Source organism: Nannizzia gypsea, genomic scaffold, assembly GCF_000150975.2.
Source record: "Nannizzia gypsea CBS 118893 supercont1.2 genomic scaffold, whole genome shotgun sequence".
Lineage (NCBI taxonomy): Eukaryota > Fungi > Ascomycota > Eurotiomycetes > Onygenales > Arthrodermataceae > Nannizzia > Nannizzia gypsea.
In genome coordinates, this window is record NW_003345200.1 from 2,808,751 (window position 1) to 2,827,808 (window position 19,058).

Consider the following 19,058-nt stretch of genomic DNA (forward strand, 5'->3'; position numbering starts at 1 on the left):
TGGGTGACATGACATATGACGCTTTCAAAGAGAGAGCACTATGTTATTTATACATTTGCAATAAAAAAGGACTTCCTAGAATTCGGCAATACCCAGAGCTATTTAGCATCTCAACAAAAAGTCGCACCAGCCTCACTACCCTGCGGAAAACGAGATTCTATGAGAGTGTTGGAGTAATACAATGTCAATAAGAAAACAGCAATAATACAGCATTCGAGAGAAGCTCAGAAGGATCTTTCAATTAATGTTGCAGGGAAAAGGCTCATCAGTTACTGAAGAGCTAGGATATTCCAAGGGTATAACATATAAACTTAAAAGCGGTCATGCTTGTCCTTGTCGTCATGCTTGTCGCCCTTATCATGCTTGTCATCATGGTCATCGTCATGCTTCTTAGCATAACTTCCGTGCCTATTACGCGAATGTTGTTAGCCTTCGCGTAAAGTATGGGTTGATAGGGCTAGTTTTTTAACTTACGCAAAGAACAGCACTTTAATGGCAATGGCCAAGGCTGCATGAAGCACTATGACCACTATCAACAATATCTTGCTTGTCTTCATATCCGTAGCACTTAGTACTGGATAAAGATTCCTTAGCAAGAAGAACACCGTCCAGCCAAAACCAACTCCGACAAGCGCCCAGTTCAGTGCAGTAAGCGGGCTCCAGCTAACCAAAGCAACGGCAATCCAGATCAAATTGGCATATCCGTAGAGCGCCCAACACTCGATCAAATCCGCACTGGAGCTACCAAACCAACGTAATGCACCCCATAAAGCAACGGGCAGTATGAATGTGTAGCCATAAATAAGTCCCGCAGCACCAGAGAGGAGACGGAAATCATACTCGAAATGATGGCTACCTTTTCTTGCCAGGTATTGGGAGACAGTGCCGGTCAGGAAAAGGATTACCACGACAGTAGTGGCAATCCAAAACGGGCCGTATAAGTCTGGGTTCCCGTCAAGAACGTCAAGGAAGTTCGACCTTGGGTAGAGGGTCGAAACACATCGTCGGAATACCTCTGAAGTGTCGACATCGAAGTACCGGTTGTAATATGCTATACTCCATATTTTCGCATTGGATCCCGCGCTTCCTGACCCGCCCGCTTGTCGAGACGATGAGCCGCCGAGGAAAGACGAGGAAGAATCTGGATGCCCTTTAGCATTGCGTGGTGTCTCGTCGAAATCTGAATCATGAGTCAGCTATATTGGATACAATTTCCTTGTCTATGACCAAAAAAAAGGGATATAATAGAAGGATTATATTGTAAGGAGTCACGAATCGTACTTGAGGAATGAAATTCGAGGTCTTCTTGAAGGTCCGTATGGCCAAGGTCGCCCTGTTGGTGAGTGTTCAATTAGTCTGGGGCAGTCCTGATAGCAACATGAGAGAAAACGGCAGCATCATCTCATACCTCAGCATCAACGTCCACTACTGCATCGTAGCCTCGATTTGCCATCTTCGCTATTGGATTGTAATAGTCGCGGATATGGTGGATGCTGGTGCCTAAGAAATGACGACGGAAAGAAGACAGCTTGAAGATACGGCTTACGTAAGCTATTCATCATGGACGGGCATGGCAGTAGATGAAGGACTAAGCAGCTGATAAACTTTTTTCTATAGTCTGTGATTATTTTTATGTATATATGAAGGCCATTTAGCAAATGTACAAGAAGTGCGTGTGGTTTAACCCGATCATAGCCCCAAGGTAGTCTTCAGAGGTCCTAGATAACGCCAGAGATGTTTTATAAGGTCAGGATCTCGCTTCATCATCCAGTATGAGAGTATCCCGACAGCAACGGTGGCGCCAACGAGCTTGATGGAAAAAGAGTGCTTTCGAATAAGCAATACTGCGTCTTTGCGCATCTTTTTCCGCTGCAGACCTCGGATCTGCTGACGAAAGTAGCCCCTTGCTTGCTCCGGGGTCGACTGCAAGCCAGGGTTTCTCAGCGTTTTAAGCACACTATAGGAGGGTATGGATTTCCACGCACTGCAGGGGAGCTTCTCAGGTGGGTGGCCGTGATATATTTGCACTGTACTCGAGATCAGGGCCTCGAGGTCTAGTGGGCGGGGTAGTTTTGACAGGATGCCGTGAAACATCTCAGGCTCGTCAGGAGGGATATCGTACAGTTCGTCTTTTCTTGACAGGATGATGGTAGCAAACAGGTATATTGATACAACTGGCTCATGGGCGAGGATAAAGTCGTAAAGTCGGGCAATATGAGCATAATCCTCTATGTCATGTGCGTAAAGCGTTAGGGTGGCAGCAAGGGCAAAAAATGGTTTGGTGCCAGCTAAGTGCTGGCCAAGTTTCTGGTCTACGGATGTGACGATGGCAGGCAGTAATTGAAGATGCGTAAGTGCGGGAGATAGAGATGGAAGCATATAATCTCTTATGCGAAAGAGAGATATATGTTCCAGAGCTTGGTAAGCATGTTTACGGCCAAGGACGAGAAGCAGGACCTGGGCAATGTCATGGTACCCCTGGAAATAGCAAAGCATAGGGTTTCGCCGCAAGACCGATACAATCAAGTCTAATAATTCGTCTCTTTTGTCCTTTAGCTGTTTCTCGGTCTTATCTAATGGGGAACATTAGCAGGTCTGGTACAACATGCATGCATTTGTGTAAGGTAAGCGGGGGGCGATATACAGTTGGGGTAATAGACGAATGATCTATCCACATCTAGTTTGACCTGATTCTCATCGCCATGGTTGGGCAGCTCAGACAGTGGCGGAAGTTCCTGAGTGTGGGTTGCACGTACATGTCCCTGGAGAATTGGCCCTAATATGAAACGGTTAGCCAAGCTGTCGAAAATGCGAAAGGAGGCCACAAGCTCTTATCTTACAAACTTGTTTCCGGATATCATCCTCCAGCAAACCCCCTTCCGAGGTGGCAAGCTTCGCTAACTGCTCAATGTCATGTTTTTTGGTTGCCTTAACAATATCTGCTCTCTTCCGGCGGTAGGCTTTTGAATCTACGGGCAGCCTACCCGGTTTGATATCTCCGGTCTTAGGTTCTCGGTTTGCCATAACACGGTTCACTTCTAGTCTCCCTCCATCGACAGGTCCAATAGGCTAAGATATTTGATGTTTTGAGGGTATTAAACTTGCCTTGCCGAGTAGCCAGTTGAATGGCGGAGGCAGGAGTTCAACCTGAGATGGTTGTGTTGATTTAATAGATATGGTATATCCTGGCGAAGAGAAAAAGTAACTTCTAAGTGGTACCGAGTTTAAGGAGAGCTATGTCGAGCAATCAAGGGGCGGCTGTGCGTATAGTTATACAAACAGCGATGGTCCCACAGGTGACCGGTTCACAAGACAAAAAACGGTGGCAGCTAATGCCCAGTGATAAAGCACCGAAAGGCCAGATATGCAAGTATATCTGTGCGGCAGAAATGGGTATGACAAGCAGCATCCAGCCTATATTCTAGAAGAAATCTATAGCTCGAAATGTGCTAACATGAATGGTCCGCCTGGAGATTGATACCTCCATGGATGATGCTGTTCTGGATTTGGTGATACTGGCGTAACGTCCAAACTTTCACTTTCTCGGCCTCTGGTTGGCTGGAGCGGATTAATCTTCTTCCGGAAGACTTCCCGTCGGGTCGCGACATCAGGTTGGAAGAACAAGAAAGGCGAGGAAGTACTTGGAAGCAGGAAACGGTCGACTCTCTTTATCGTTGACAAGGCCGGGGAAGTGAAGGTGTCCTTGGGGGTTTTCCTTCTCCTTCTTCGTTACGCCAAACCGTCATAGCGACAAGTGGTTCTTCCTCGACGTCCTTTTTGCTGGTCGTCTAGTTAACCTCACTGTGGGTTAGTCCCTCCCGAAAAACCGCCGAACGTTTGTGTACTCTGTGACATCTCTGTATACGACAAACATCCCAGCCCACCCTTAGGACCAACGGTAATTGTTCTTTTTCTTACTGGGAATGCGGTTTTATTATACCCGGCATGGCCAAATGAAACACCCATCTTGCTACCCTGCGTTATCTTGACTGTCGGATACCTTATCTCTGCTTTTGAGGCACCACTGGTACAGGGTGGTATATATAATCTCGACTACCCTTCTATTTAATCTCTTTTTCTCCCTCCTCAGACGCATAAACATACCAGCAAGAGAAAGATAGGATTGCCAATACTACCATATCTGGCCAACCAAGCCCTGGTCATCTAATCTACGTTTAGAGGTTCTATGCCTAGCAAAGCAGTGTATGGAGTACCCCCGCAGTGGACCTGGAAATTCTATATAGGCCTATTCTCTCAGCCGTTGCCTTCGCTATACTTACTGTTTGCCCTATGGTCCTATCTTTCTTGGGCAGCCCAGCTCCAGGACACGGATGGTAGCCAGAATCCCGCATATTGGTTACAAGTAGACCGCATTAAAACAGAGGAACAGCCCTTTTTAGAGAATTCATATTCAAAATTTGCCCTTATTCTTACTTTCTCGGTGTAAGCTTTTGTTACCACCTACCGGAGATCAATAAAGCTTTTCTTTGAACTTCATAATGTCGTTGCAGACCACAGTCTTGGTCAATGGGACCTGGGCCACCAGAACAGTTGACATTGGAGAACTCCTTTTTCGAAACCGTGAATCAGACAGTATCTCGGGGAGAGCAGAGAAAACTCAAACTCCTGCTACTGGAGTGTTGTCTAGAACCCTTGCTCAAGGCCCTGCTGTTCAATGGATACTTCCAGCGCGTCTCAGACACCAAGATCAAAATGATGTTGTGTTTATTGGAGACAAGTTCATCCAGATTAAGGAGCTGGTACCAAGCGGTCATCTAGAAGAAGTGGTCACCAAATCTGATTTCGACTCCAGAATTATCGGTGCCAAAATAATCAACTCACAGCCAGGTCCTGGTCTAGCGGACGAAATAAAGCAAGGAGGAATGGCTTCAGGCCACTCTACTCAAGAATCACTAGATGAAGGAAAGGTTCCACCTCATATCTTGGTCCTAGTGCTAAGTTCAAAGGAAATTCTTTTCATGTTTACCAAGCCTGGACCTCGTGGCGTCCCTGAATTCGTTTATTCCAGGCGCCCCTTGCCAGCAGACACGAGTGCTTTAGAGGAATATGGAAGACACATCGCCGTAGAGCCGCGGTAAAGTTAAGATCTTCCATTGTAAAAACGTTTGTAATGCTAATAAGTACAAGGGCGAGAGCGATGGCCATTTGTGCGGCACAAAAGTTCTTTGGGGTGTTCTCCCTGAAATCGCCTTCCACGATTCAAGCTGAAATGGCACAAGGGCCCGTGAATCCTATCAAGGAGGTAATGTCTCCCGCACCGATATCCCTAGCTATCAAGGCTAACGTTTGTAATCTGTAAACAGGAGTGTTTCTTCCGTGCTGACGGTGATATTTTGAGAATGGAATTCCTTTATCCAACCCCACCTGACAATGATAGAATAATTCTTCTATTACTTATAGCTCAAGGCTCCGAGTCGTTTTATGTCACCTATGACTGGACTTCCATGGAAACTCTGCGATCTGTGGAGCCAAGGGTCAAAAACCTCAAGCTTTCTAACCATTACCGTCTGCCAACAGTTCTGATACCCTTGATTCACTCAACCTCTTTCATGGTTGCAACACACTCCACCATGTCCATCTACAAGAATGTCTTGAACACAGACGGGCCAACAGCGCCATTAAACTGCCCTTTTCCAACCTTGGAAAATCGCCCACGTTCGAGAAACCAAATATGGACTCACTGGGCTCGAGCCAGACGAAACCGAATCAGAAATGCCCAATTTGATGATATTTACCTTTGTCGAGAAGACGGCATGGTTTTGTATCTAGAGATAGGTAAGTCTGGCGATATAGAACGCCAGTCGAACCTAGGTTCACTCGGCTGTAACCTTGATACAGCCTTCGCAATTCTCCCAGAAGGATATCAAGCTGGAGATGTTTTGGTCACTGCCGGTAGCATGTGCGGTGGTGGCCTGTTTATTGAAGATGCTCGAAAGCCGCCAAGATGTATACAAAGAGTCCCGAACTGGGGTCCTATCCTAGACACTGTTGTCATAAAGGCAAAACGCCCAACTACTGGTCCATTGTCTAGAGACACCCAGCAAGACATGGGATTACCCTTTGATCGAATCTTCACATGTTCTGGTGTTGGACCTGACCACGGTACAATTTCTGAGCTGAGATACGGGGTCGAAGCACAAATAGGCCTCAATATCGAGCATGGAGGTTGTTCAAGCACAACAGGAGTATGGGGAATTCCTGTTCCTAAAGGGGAGGGAACCCTGTGCCTGCTGACAGACCCTATGACTTCCTCTTTGATCTTTATACCAATAAGCGGTACTGAAGAAGCATATACGATGAGCGAAGAAAGTGGTTTAGACCTTGGTCACCCAACGCTAGCGGCCAGCATCACACCAGACGGTATTGTGATGCAAGTCACTGATGCGTCCATACGGTTGAGCCATGTTGTTTTTCAGCAACGATCTTCTATAACATGGGTTAACCCAAATGACCGAGCCGTCACGGCCTTCACCAGCGGGCCTCTGTCTCTTGTCGTCGTAGCTATAAGAAACGGTAGCGATGTTCGTGTGGAACTCCGACGCGTCAGTTCTGACGAAAACGGATGCACTTGCACCCCTGTTGGGCCTCCTCTTGCTCTTGACCAGGAACCAATTTGCTTTGATATTGAAGAGCTTGGCGGCAAACTATATCTCTTTATTGGGACAAGCGAAGGGAAACTCCTGATTATAACAATAAATGGCCTGGAAGGCTTGATCCCCCACCTTGAACATGGGATATTGATGGGCAAAGATGACCTCGATTCCCCAGTGTTTGAATCTCTAAAATTCATATCTACTGTTGACGAGGGGAAAAGGCGGGTAGCTCTGTTTTGTGGCCTTCGGAGTGGACATTTGATTCCCTTCAGAATCACACAAGCTGATACTTCATTTGGTAAGCTTCTTTTGGGAATTTTCTTGCGGAGTGGTAAAATGCTAAAATAATGTCCATTTCCATAGAAATGCACCAACTGCCTCCTCATAAGCTAGGCGAAACCTCAGTTCGAATTGGAGGCTACGAATCTGACAAAACCTTGGCTGTCGTATCGTGCGGTCCAGGCCTATGGAGGGTATCACATAGTCCAATTGAGACGTCGTTACATTATTCGCTGGAGAAAGTTTGGATCACCGATCAAAGCAAGGTGGGCTACCGATATCCATTAACCCCGTACAACCTAATGCTAATTGGATTACAGCCCGAAAAGATGCAGCCCGTTGTTGATATATTCAACTGCGTTGATTTCCCCGCACATGCCCCAGCCACGGGCCTAAGTGGCTCCTTGTTATGTATTACCGACAATACTCTCTTTGCTTGTAGCCTGGAGAAAGTAGCAAAGGCCGTGCCCCGCGAGATACGAGTCCGTGGAAACCCTAAAAGGCTTGTGTATTCCGAATATCTAAACAAGTTAATTGTGGCTTATAATAGGGTGGATTTCGACTTCACTCCGTCGACAGAGGGAACAAAGCGCTGGATATGGCCCAAGATTGGGTTTCTAGATCCAGACGGAGAGACACTTATCTCAGCCCCCATCGATTTGAGGGCTAGTGGCAACGAATCATCTACTCCCACTGTGCTCACCCGCCAACCTGTTGGGGCATCGGGTGAAAAGGTGACAGCGTTGGTAGACTGGAAATTCTACGGCGAAGGTAATGAGTACCATATGATTGTTGTAGGGACCTCATTTCCACAGGCCGAGTACAAATCAGGGAGAGATGTCTCTATTGAATACAGAGGAAGAGTTGTTTACATTACAGTTCGCCAGAGCCCACCAGGTATCGGGAACATTGATTGCATGACCAAACGCATCCATACGTACAACCAACCAGTCCGAACAATAACCCCGTTCGGACCGAGTTCCCTAATCGTGGCCTCTGGGGACGATCTTTTAATGCAGACGCTGGATCCGTCCACTCGAAAGTGGCGGACCCTGGAACCTCACCATCTTGAATCCCATGCAGTTTCAATCACCGTTAGGGAGCCATTGATATACGTTCTAACTGCCCGTCACTCACTAATAGTCCTTCGAGCGACTCAAGAGGGCCTGCTATTGCATGCCCAAGCAGGCGTCGATAAGGGGGGACTTGACCACGTGAATCTTGACGGAGAACTCAAGACTATATTCACAGCTAATCGGGGAGGAGCAATAATTGGTCTCAGGGAGTTTGGGCTGAAAGATGACAGGTTGGTTCGGCCTGTGTTTTCAGCAATCACCCCATCCGCAGTTGTGCGAGTATGTCGAAGTTTCCGTCCCCACTCTGGCGGCTGCGAGATGGTTTACGGTACGACACTGGATGGCACTCTGTATAGATTCCAAATGCTCACAGAGAACGAATGGCGCATCCTTCGATTTATTCAATATTCCTGTCTCGCGGACACCAATATCTGTCCTTTCCGCCGCAGACGTCGAACGGCCGTGGATGAGTTATGCCCTATGCCAGAGAAGCCTGAATACATGCATATCGATGGGGACATTCTTGCCCGTCTTATCAACCGCGGAGCTAGATATCTTGAGCATATGATGCGGAGAACCACCCCGGACAATGCTCCGCCTGCATATGCTGAGAAGAAGCTGGAAAGATTCATCGAATTTGCCAGGTTGGTTGTGGGTGAGACAAAAGATCCATTTACAGATGTCCTCATGTGGATGGAGAATATCCTCCGGGTTGAAATCTAATGCACCTCAACACTCCGCGCGTTTAATGATACGCTCTCAATGGAAGTCGTACTCACTTTCCCGCTCGTGTTATAGAAGGATCTATACCATTCCTTATCTTTAATTATTTTCCTTATAGCTGTTCATAGCGGGATACTTTGCATTGCCTATTAAAGGGGAAACGGTGCACTAAAAATCAAAAATTCTACAACTCGACACTCTCTATCTTAACCAAACTATGAACATTCATTCAGCCTAGGGATGAAAAAGAAACAACGTTGAATATTTACATTCGGCCGGCGTTGCATCCTTGCAAATGAACTCGCCACACACAAACAAACAACAGGCCGGGGGGCACTTAAAAGCAGCCAACCCTACGCTTGCATGGAGATATCAAGATACGGTAGCATTTACACTACTTCCACCATCGTCCTAAATGCCTTCTAAAAACTCCGTATATCAATGTATTGCTGATCTAGATATCAAAAATCGGAGCCACCAAAAAATAGGCGAGCTCTAAGCTTAGTAATTTTGAGCTTTGTTTGATAATTTTAACCAGCAGCAAGTGGAAAAGATAGGCCCCCACTAACTAACTACCTACTCCGTATCTATAGTACTCACTAAGTTCAAAGAGCGTGGGTGGGAGACAGGTACAAAGGGGACAGATTATAGACATAGTCGTAGAATAGGGGCCTAGTTAATGAGCAGGAGCCGAAGTCGCAGCTAAAGGCGGAAAAGCCCCAACCTTAGTTAAGCAGTGAATCAAGTTCTTTTAACTAATCCCACCCGCTATCAACTTTTCAGATAAGCGTTCGAGGGACGAAGACACCCACAAACCTCGCTTTTATACCAATCCCGCATATAAGAACAGTGAAGAAGCGCTGGGTAAGCTTCAGCTTGACATCAATCTCCTGGAAATTTTTTTCGGCAGGTTCCTTGCTAAACTCGTTTACAGGAAAAGAAAACTCACTACGCACACGACCGAATCGATATGGCTCCCAAAAAGAAGTCAAATAAAAAAGCCGATGACGACTGGGAAGCAGAACTGGGCGAATCGATAGCTCCGGTAAACCAGACTGAGAACAAAGAAGAGCCTCAAGCTGAAGCTGCTGCTCCGGAGGAAGACGATGACTTGGGTGGTGGACTACTCGCAGCTCTGAGGAAGAACAAAAACAAGAAGGCAAAGAGAGGGAAACCCACCAACGATTTTGTGGACGGAGAGGACCTTGCTGCTACTATAGAGAGCAAGCAGCCTGAAGAGGGCACGTTTGATGAAGATGACGTCTTTGCCGGAAAGCCAAAGGCAAAGGGAGCTACAAAGAAGGAGGCGGCAAAGCAAGAAGAACCTGAAGAGGGCGGAAAGCTAAAATCGAAGAAAGAAAAGGAAAAGGAAAAGAAGGAGAGAGAGAAGCAGAGGAAAAAGGAACAGGTGAGATATGGATTAAGGCAGGGTATTATTCGATTGAGGTGGACAATAATCCATACTGACATCTCGTTTTACTAGGCTGCGAAGAAGAAAGCAGCAGGTCCTGCTGCCGCTGCTCAGCCTGCTGCCAAACAAGAAGCTGCCAAACCTACCCCGGCCGCTGACACCAAACCGGCCCCAACTCCTGCTGCTGAGCCTTCTGGGAAGAAGAAGAAGGTCCCGGCCCATTTGGCTGCAATCCAGAGGCAGCAAGAGGCATTACGAAAGCAACAGGAAGAAGAAGCACGCCGTCTAGAGCTTGAGAAGACATTGGCTGAAGAAGAGCGCAAGAAGTTAGAGGAAGAGGAACGGAGAAAAGAGGAAGTCCGACAGAAGAAGAAGGAGAGAGAAAAGGAGAAAAAGGAACAGCTTAGACGTGAAGGAAAGCTTTTGACGAAGGCACAGAAGGAAGCAAAGGACCGAAATGAGCTACGGATGAAGCAGATGCTGGAGGCTGGTGGTGCTGTAGTTGCTGGACTCGAAGAAAAGCCTGCGGAAAAGAAGAAGCCAGTATATGACAACAAGAAGAAGCGTGGAGGCAAGAAACAGGAGGAAGATCTGGAAGCTGCTGCGGCCAGAGCGAAGGCACAACACGAAGCCGAGGAGGCCGAGAGAAAGCGACTGGAGGAGGAGAAGAAAGCCAAAGAGGCAGCTGAGGCAGCCAAAAAGGCCGAAGAAAGTGATGATGACATCAAGGAGTCCTGGGACGCTTCCTCTGATGAGGAAGATGAAGCCAAACCCAAGGCTGGAGAGACAACTACCAAGGATGCTGAGAAGGAGGCGCTGGAGGGAGCTACCCCTGAAGACTCTGAGTCCGAAGAAGATTCCGATGAAGAATCCGAGGACGAAGATGTCACATCTACGCAGAAAGCTCTCGCGCAGAGAAAGGCAGAGGCAGCAGAGCGAAGAAGAAAGCAGCATGAGGAGGCCCTGGCAGCACAGTCGAAAGATAACCTCCGTTCCCCTATTTGCTGTATTCTTGGACACGTCGACACTGGAAAGACCAAACTTTTGGATAAGATCAGGCAGACCAACGTGCAAGAAGGAGAAGCTGGAGGTATCACCCAGCAAATTGGAGCTACCTACTTCCCTGTTGACGCCCTCGTCCAGAAGACCGCAGTTGTTAACAAAGATGGTAAATTCGACTTCAAGGTTCCTGGTCTGCTTGTCATCGATACCCCTGGGCACGAGTCCTTCTCCAATCTGCGTTCAAGAGGATCTTCGCTTTGCAACATTGCTATTTTGGTTGTCGACATTATGCACGGTTTGGAACCCCAGACTCTCGAGTCTATGAGACTTTTGCGTGATAGGAAGACCCCCTTCATTGTGGCTTTGAACAAGATAGACAGATTGTTCGGTTGGAAGAAGATTGATAACAACGGCTTCCAGGACAGTTTGGCTAAGCAGAGCAAGACTGTTCAGAGCGAGTTTAGAGACCGAGTTAACAAGACCAAGCTCGCCTTTGCAGAACAAGGATTCAACTCCGAGCTGTACTATGAAAACAAGTCTATGGCTCGTAACGTTTCTTTGGTTCCTACTTCGGCTCATACTGGAGAGGGTGTGCCTGATATGCTTAAGCTACTTGTCACTCTTACCCAGGAGCGTATGACCAACGCACTTATGTACCTCTCAGAAGTCGAGTGTACTGTTTTGGAAGTGAAGGTTATCGAGGGTCTCGGTACTACTATTGATGTTGTACTTTCTAACGGTGTGCTTCGCGAAGGAGATCGTATCGTCCTTTGCGGTCTCAACGGCGCTATTGTCACAAATATCCGAGCTCTTCTAACTCCAGCCCCAATGAAAGAACTCCGCCTCAAATCTGCATACGTTCATAACAAGGAAGTCAAGGCTGCCCTTGGTGTCAAGATTGCTGCCAACGATCTCGAACATGCTATTGCTGGTTCCCGACTTCTTGTGGTCAACCATGACGATGACGAGGAGGATCTTACGGATGAAGTCATGTCTGATCTAGAGAACCTTCTCAGCAAGGTTTCCAGAGACAACCGTGGTGTTGCCGTTCAGGCTTCTACTCTTGGTTCTCTCGAAGCCTTGCTAGAGTTCTTGAGGACATCCAAAATCCCCGTTGCCAACATCTCTATCGGACCTGTGTACAAACGTGATGTCATGCGTGCAGGTGCTATGCTTGAAAAAGCCAAGCAGTTCGCCGTCATGCTTTGTTTCGATGTCAAGGTCGATAAGGAAGCCCAGGCTTATGCAGATGAGAACGGCATTAAGATTTTCACTGCTGATATCATTTATCATCTGTTCGACGACTTCACGAAGCATATGGAAGAGCTTGCTGCGCAGAGAAAGGAAGAGAGCAAGCTACAAGCTGTCTTCCCTTGTGTCTTGTCACCTGTTGCTGTATTCAACAAGAAGGATCCGATTGTTATTGGTGTTGATGTTACTGAAGGCTCCCTTCGTCTTCTAACGCCCCTTGCCGCCGTGAAAACCAACCCAACCACAGGACAGAAAGAAATCATCAGTCTCGGTAGAGTGTGAGTATACCCCCGGCTTATTTCATATATACACTCTTATACTAGATGTATCTGTACTAACTTGACTGTATAGGATGTCCATTGAGCGAGACCACAAGCAACTCCCTATCTGCAAGAAGGGACAGCCTTCCGTCGCCATCAAGATTGAAGGACCCAACCAGCCGCTGTACGGCCGCCAGCTCGAAGAAAAGGATATTCTCTACTCGATGATCTCCAGAAAGAGCATAGACACACTTAAGGAGTTCTACCGATCAGACGTAACGATGGAGGAATGGGGTCTTATTAAAAAGTTGAAGCCAGTGTTTGATATCCCTTGAGAGTCTTTACAGCGCCAGAACCCGCCCAATCTCCAGAAGATACTATGATTCATGTTAACCAGCATGCAAGACAGCTATGTTTGTAATGACTTTTTGTCTACCTTTGCTTGTGGGGTATTTCAAAGCTTCCATTAGTTAATTGCGTAGAATATCATATTTTTTTCACTCTTTACATTCGCTTCGTGCTTGCATTTTGAACCAATTTCAATCACCGCATGCATGCCCTGCCACCATGCAATAATACACTTATCCACCGTAGTTATACAAGAATTGAAGTGACAAAAAAGGAAAAGAGAAAGAGGTATAGACGTAGATTAACACCTCAATATTCAGGTCCATCCCACCTCTCTACCTTCCCGCCATGCCTCTCCCAGTCCAAAATACTTCCATCGTACACCCCGATTCTATCAGCGTCATACCCCGCCCTAACAGCCAGTTCACCTGCTGTGCGAGCTCGAATGCCGGCCTTGCAGTAAAACACCATCTTTGCAGCAGTGTTATTGTCGCCTCCCTCCACGCCTGGCTTGGGGAAACCGAACCGAGTCAAGAACTCGTCTGGGGTAAGGAACATGGCGTCCGTTTGGGATCCGATGGGTATGGAGAGAGCGGATGGGATGATTCCCGTAGCTTCGAGCTCGGGTGGTTCGCGGACATCGATTAGGATTATATTTGGCTTTGAGGAGGGCGAGGAAGGGTCTTGTTTGGGTAAGGAGGAGTTTATCTGGTTGTTTCCGATGTTAGGTATATATATTCTGTATGGGTGCGTTGACGTATCGAAGGATGCCTTACATCTTCAAACTTGTATTCTTTTAGCGAGAGAGGTTCGTAGCTGCTATTTGATTGTGATAAACAAGCTGAATTGGAGAATAGTCGGGCCTGTTGGCTGGCTGGCTGGGTATATGGCCTTTGGTGTCTGGTGTTTGCGGTAATGGTGGAATGCGCTCGCACGCCTATGGCCTGCAGCCGACGAGCCGCAGGTAGTGCAACGGTGCGGGTGGAAGGCCAAGCCACCTTCGAGCATAAACGAAGGGCTGTTCTATTAGAAAACATGTTGCTATCTGCCTTGTTGGCCAAAGTAATCAGACTTATTAGATTGAATGACTGAATGCCTGGTGAAGCTACCATGCGTCGTCGGACAAAAAGTCGCTGGGCTCGGCAAGTCGACGCCGCCTCCGCAGGGTAAAAATAAGGTTTTTAGTTTAACTCCGAAGATTGATGATGTAATAACCGCAAGGGAAAGTAAAGAAGAAGAAAATGACAATAAACAAACACAAACACTTTTGAGTTACGCTGAGACATTGACATTAATATTGACTGGAGTTACGCTAAACATACGTTCGCGGGAAGGAAAAAGAAACAAGATAAGGCGAAGCATAAGTGGACGAACGGAAGCCGAGGTTAAGCAGAAGAGAAAGAGGTGCCTTCACCGAATATCATTCATTAATAGCGATTAAGTATTATATGCACTCCATAAGCATGCCTGATTAGCTGTTGCGATGCGTAAAAAACCGTCCCCGTTCCCCCTGTCCATTCCCAAAGGCGAGGCCGACATGCCAAAGCTGACAAGGCAAGGTGCTCGCTCAGTTCTCGTATATCATATACGAGCCGTTTTCTGAACTTAAAAAGCTTTTGCAATGAAGTAAGTAATGTAAAAGAAGAAAAAAGAAAAGAAAAAGCGTAAAGAGACGTGAGGCAGAAACAAAATAAGAAGATCGAAAGCGAAGTCAAAAGTGTAGTAGGAGAAGAGGGGGTAGTGGTGTGGGAATCATAAGGCGGAAGGGAACGTCTGGGGTAGAGAGGTTCCATAGGACTTGATAGGGAGAAGTGAAGAGAAAGGGTTGGGATGGGGACATTAATAAAAGGAGATAAGGGTGGAGTGCAAGGCAAAGCCCGTCATGCTGTAAAAGAATCACTGTATATAATGTATTCAGTGTGTTAGGAGAAATGAGGAGGAGTAAAAGAAGTAGAGAAGAAGAAGTGGAGGAGTGCAGGGAATTAGGTATTAAGGTGACGTGTATCCTCGAACCGGTGTTTCGGTATTGAAAGCAAAAAGGGAGGAGAGGGGCCTCTAAAAGTAAAAGGTAACCCCAGGGATCATTCATAACATTAATCACTCTGGCCGGGGTCGTACGACGAGTGGGCAGTCATCCTATAAAAATTTAGTATCTTTGCTTAGAATCGCGGGTGAGAAAGATCAGCTGAGTCCTACCTGTGGGAAGATGGTAGCGAAGACTTTGATGTCTTCGGACTGGGGAGTGGTGTGGTGCTCCCAGTCGATGAGCATACTGGCCTTTCCGATCAAGGCCATCAAGTTAAGCACTGCATAAGTCTGTCCTAGACAGTAATGAGGACCTGTTCCAAAGACCAGGAAGTTCTTTGCGTTCTGCTCAGCGGTACCGGTGATCCATCGCTCTGGAATGAAGGATTCCGGGTCCTCGTATGCCTCGGGGTCGTGGGTAGCCGGCCAGACGGATGGGACAATCATGGATCCCTTGGGGAGAGTGTATGTGGGGGTGACCGGGAAGTCCTTCTTGACTTCGTATGGGACCATAATGACTGGTGGGCGGTATCGAAGGGTCTCCTTGACGACGGCACGGGTGTAGGTGAGCTGGTCGAGCAGTTCCATGGAGATGGGTACATTGCGGTCACCGTTCCGGACCTTGAGGTTCTCCTCTCGGACCTTGTCGAGGATGTCTGGGCGATCGGCCATGATCTGGAAGAGCCAGGTACAGGCGCTGCTGGTTGCGTCCTGGGAGGCAAAGAGAAAGGTGAAGATGGTCTGTGCAATCTCATAGTCCGTGAAATCACGGAGGATGTGCTTTGGCTTCTCGGCGTCTGGAACAGCGATACCCTTGGCGATCTTCTCGCGGTAGGCGGCAGAATCGAGCATGGCCTTGACCCAGCCGTCCATGATGCAGGATACCTCGTCGCCAGCAGCCATGCGGACCTTGCTCTTGGCAGCACACTTGCTGAACTCGGCCAGGACCATGTCAGCTGCCTTCTTTCCGTACCAGGTCTTGGTGAAGGGGAGGATGATGGGGAAGTTGACGAGCTCGAGCGCAGCGGTGATGAGATAGTAGTCGTTGGCGATCTTGACCACGGCTTCGCTGGTCATGTAGTCACCCACAAAGGTCTGGCAGGAGAGGGCACACATGAGCTCTCTGAACTGTGACATCCATGGAACGGGCTTGTGGTTGTTGTCAGCAGACTCCTTGATGAACATGCTGAAGTACCTGTCGTAGACGCTGTTAAGGAGCGGCATGTAGACGCTCAATGCCTGTCTGGTGAAGAGGCCATTGAGACCCTTGCGGTACTCGACATGGTCTTTGCCGTCGAGGAAGACCCAGTTAGTCTTGCCGAGCAGCTTGTGAGCCGAGTCGACGACGCACGGCTTGACGTACATGGGCGAGTTGAACACTTTGCGGGCCATGTCACGGGTAGAGGCAATCACGACAAACCTGCACGCCCGCCATCAGCAAACAATCGCACTTTTTCATAATAGAAACAAACAAGAAGTATAGAGGGAGTGTCAACGTACTTGTGGAAGACAGAGACGCAGCTGAGGTCTCCACTGGCCCATTTTGCCTTGTATTCAGAGAACTTGGGGTTGACCGACTCGAGGAAAGGCCCCATGAAGGGGATCTTGAACCGGGGACCAACAATTGACCCCTTCAGCCATATGTATTTAACTAACCCACGGCAATATCAGTCAACCCGCATATTGAAACAGAGACGATGAAGTAAAAAAAGGGCTCTGAGCACGAAGAAACTGACATTGATCGTAGGCGACTGCGAAGAGGAAGAGCGCAAGCACGGCGCCCCAGGCAGAGGTATTGTTGTAGATGGCCATGAAGAGGCCCGACGAGGAGGCGACGGCCGCATGGAGAGAGGCATCTGCTGCGGGCGAGGCGAAGCTCCCGTTGACGCTGGCCATGGCGAGTCTATCTGTCGTGTCTATCCGTCTATCCGTCTATCTGTCTATCGGCCTGTCTGTTTGGATGATTGAGATGTCGTCCTGTCGTATGTTGTGTGTCGTGCTGCGATACCGATAGCCGGGGGACTCAACGAGCTGCCAGCTTAACTAAGAACTCCCTTTGTTAACTCCTGATTTGAAAGCACAGCCCATGAACGGCAGACACAAGAGTAAAACAAGAAAAAGAAGGACAAAGCTGTTGTTGATGTCGTGTCTGGCAGCTGCGGACTCTCTCCTTCTTGTCTCTTTTTTTTTTGGTTCTTTTTTTGTGTTTTATTCTGTTTGCTTAAGACGAAGAAGAAGAAGAAGAAAAGGAGCAAAAAAAAGAAAAAAAAGAAAAATCATTAAATTAATTTTGGAAAAAGAAAAGAAAAAAAGAAAAAAAAGGAAATTAAGATAGTCGCATTAGTCAGCAAGATGCAAGGACCGGGGAGTTGATTGGCCAGAGTCCCGAAGAGGCTTAGTGCGGAGGACGGAAACTTGGTGATCCCGAGGAAGAGCCACGGGCCACGCACTCAGCAAGAGACGCAGGGCGTGTTTATGCACGGTTTTATGCATGTGCTGTGCTCATAAGGAGGGGCAGCGCGTGGCGATAAGAGGAGACCCATCACGTGATTATCTCGTATAGTAAGTCACCTGACTAGGCGTACCCTGAAAAGTGGCTTGCGAAGAAGAACAAGAAGAAGTAAACAAAAAAAGATGAAGCAAAGGAAGATGAAGAAGAAAAGAGGGAAATAGTCGCTGGGAGGGAGACAAGAAGGGGGCTGCTGATGAGGAATCAGGCTGCAGTAGAAAGTGACAGAGCGCAAGCCATGAGACCAGCAAAGAGACCTCTCTATCCGCCGCCGCAAAGTGTGACTCGGCCAAAGTCGCACAAACAGGAAGAAGCAGCAGCAGCAGCAGCAGCAGCAGCTGAGCTCGAACTCCGTACTCCGTATATTTTTTAAGGGTAAGCTTTCACGGCGGATTAATTCCCACTATTTGCCAGGGTTAAGGGGTCAAAGATGCCTGCCAAACGAAACACGGAGTAGAACAAGCCAGACGAACGAGACGAAGAAGAAAGACCGAGAGCGACCAACGGCGTCCCTACTTAGGTAGCGCCCTTGCTAGTCCTGATAGATTGAGTCATGGCTGCTTCTGACGGGCTTCGCTGGCCTTTCTAGCTAGTGGTTCCCTGCTGCTCCGCGTGTCCTTCTTGCTTCTTCTTCGCCTTCATCTTCGTCCTTTGCCTCTAGTAAGAACTTACTATGCAAAGTGCTCCGTCGTGCTCCGTAAGTTAAAGCTGGTTAACTCCGAGGATGCTCCAGCCTCTGTATTTGTCAGCAGAGCAAGGGCCTCGGGCTTTGGCCGCGAGGGGAAACGCGGACGAAGGAGCACATATACATATATATAAAGCATGGGATGCATAGTAAGAGAGGGAGAGCGCAGAGTACAAGCAAGGAAGAGCAAGGCAGCAAGCTGGTGATCCTCTGCTGCTGCTGCCGCTGCCGCTGCCAGGGTTGAGAGAGGAGCAAAAGAACGCCCGAAGAAGAAAAGTTCCGTATTCGATTCCACTGATTGATTCATCCGATCCCCATGGCCCATCACGACGCAGCCCGGCAGCCACCTGCACCGCTGGCCGGGCAAGCCGGCTCCGGCAAGGCACCATCCGCCTCATGCCATCTGCGCATCGCTCGTCCGTCGCTCGACATCGCCAGGACGGAGCGCTTCTACGTCGAGGGGCTGGGTCTCAGCGTGCTCTGGCGGTGCGGCCCCGAGACCCTCGGCGGCCATGCCCTGGTCATGCTGGGCTGGCCGGGAGCTGCGTGGCATCTGGAGATAGTCGATGATGCGCGCGGGGAGACTGCCCCAAAGCCGACAGAGGAAGACCTGCTGGTGCTCTACGTGGACGGCTCTGTTGATCCGGCGGTTGTAGAGAGGCTGGTTGAGGCGGGCGGGAAGCGAGTCACTGCGCGCAACGAGTACTGGGAGCAGTTTGGCGTGACCGTCGAGGACCCGGATGGGTACCGTCTGGTGCTCAGCCAGAGAGGATGGACCAACGAGGCATCATCATAATCACCATAGCTCTTCACAGCTTTAATTCATCATCATTACTTGTTCATATTCTGTCTCTCTCTATATTGATTGTTTACGT

At 48.3% G+C, this 19,058-nt stretch overlaps 7 protein-coding genes across 7 annotated transcripts; 3 read left to right on the forward strand and 4 right to left on the reverse strand.

The window, feature by feature from the left end:
- Positions 1-311: 311 nt before the first annotated feature.
- MGYG_03079 (YIP5) lies at positions 312-1,453 on the reverse strand (the record flags this gene model as incomplete). Its single annotated transcript, XM_003175506.1, has 4 exons — positions 312-408; positions 475-1,180; positions 1,282-1,333; positions 1,409-1,453. The coding sequence occupies 4 exons, from the start codon at positions 1,451-1,453 to the stop codon at positions 312-314; spliced, it is 900 nt and encodes a 299-aa protein (XP_003175554.1).
- A 236-nt stretch (positions 1,454-1,689) lies between these two features.
- On the reverse strand, positions 1,690-3,024 carry MGYG_03080 (TBC1 domain family member 20; the record flags this gene model as incomplete). The annotated part of the gene is made up of 3 exons (XM_003175507.1): positions 1,690-2,573; positions 2,645-2,776; positions 2,841-3,024. 3 exons carry the CDS (start codon positions 3,022-3,024, stop codon positions 1,690-1,692), a joined length of 1,200 nt encoding a protein of 399 aa, XP_003175555.1.
- A 1,475-nt stretch (positions 3,025-4,499) lies between these two features.
- Positions 4,500-8,692, forward strand: MGYG_03081 (thermotolerance protein; the record flags this gene model as incomplete). Its single annotated transcript, XM_003175508.1, has 5 exons — positions 4,500-5,095; positions 5,149-5,263; positions 5,325-6,912; positions 6,978-7,159; positions 7,214-8,692. The coding sequence occupies 5 exons, from the start codon at positions 4,500-4,502 to the stop codon at positions 8,690-8,692; spliced, it is 3,960 nt and encodes a 1,319-aa protein (XP_003175556.1).
- Positions 8,693-9,662: 970 nt separating this feature from the next.
- On the forward strand, positions 9,663-12,951 carry MGYG_03082 (eukaryotic translation initiation factor 5B; the record flags this gene model as incomplete). Its single annotated transcript, XM_003175509.1, has 3 exons — positions 9,663-10,100; positions 10,176-12,634; positions 12,708-12,951. 3 exons carry the CDS (start codon positions 9,663-9,665, stop codon positions 12,949-12,951), a joined length of 3,141 nt encoding a protein of 1,046 aa, XP_003175557.1.
- A 322-nt stretch (positions 12,952-13,273) lies between these two features.
- Positions 13,274-14,001, reverse strand: MGYG_03083 (rhodanese domain-containing protein; the record flags this gene model as incomplete). The annotated part of the gene is made up of 2 exons (XM_003175510.1): positions 13,274-13,672; positions 13,741-14,001. The coding sequence occupies 2 exons, from the start codon at positions 13,999-14,001 to the stop codon at positions 13,274-13,276; spliced, it is 660 nt and encodes a 219-aa protein (XP_003175558.1).
- Positions 14,002-15,061: 1,060 nt separating this feature from the next.
- Positions 15,062-16,885, reverse strand: MGYG_03084 (Cytochrome P450 61; the record flags this gene model as incomplete). Its single annotated transcript, XM_003175511.1, has 4 exons — positions 15,062-15,100; positions 15,161-16,409; positions 16,490-16,640; positions 16,726-16,885. 4 exons carry the CDS (start codon positions 16,883-16,885, stop codon positions 15,062-15,064), a joined length of 1,599 nt encoding a protein of 532 aa, XP_003175559.1.
- A 1,614-nt stretch (positions 16,886-18,499) lies between these two features.
- On the forward strand, positions 18,500-18,979 carry MGYG_03085 (glyoxalase; the record flags this gene model as incomplete). Its single annotated transcript, XM_003175512.1, has 1 exon — positions 18,500-18,979. One exon carries the CDS (start codon positions 18,500-18,502, stop codon positions 18,977-18,979), a length of 480 nt encoding a protein of 159 aa, XP_003175560.1.
- Positions 18,980-19,058: the final 79 nt, after the last annotated feature.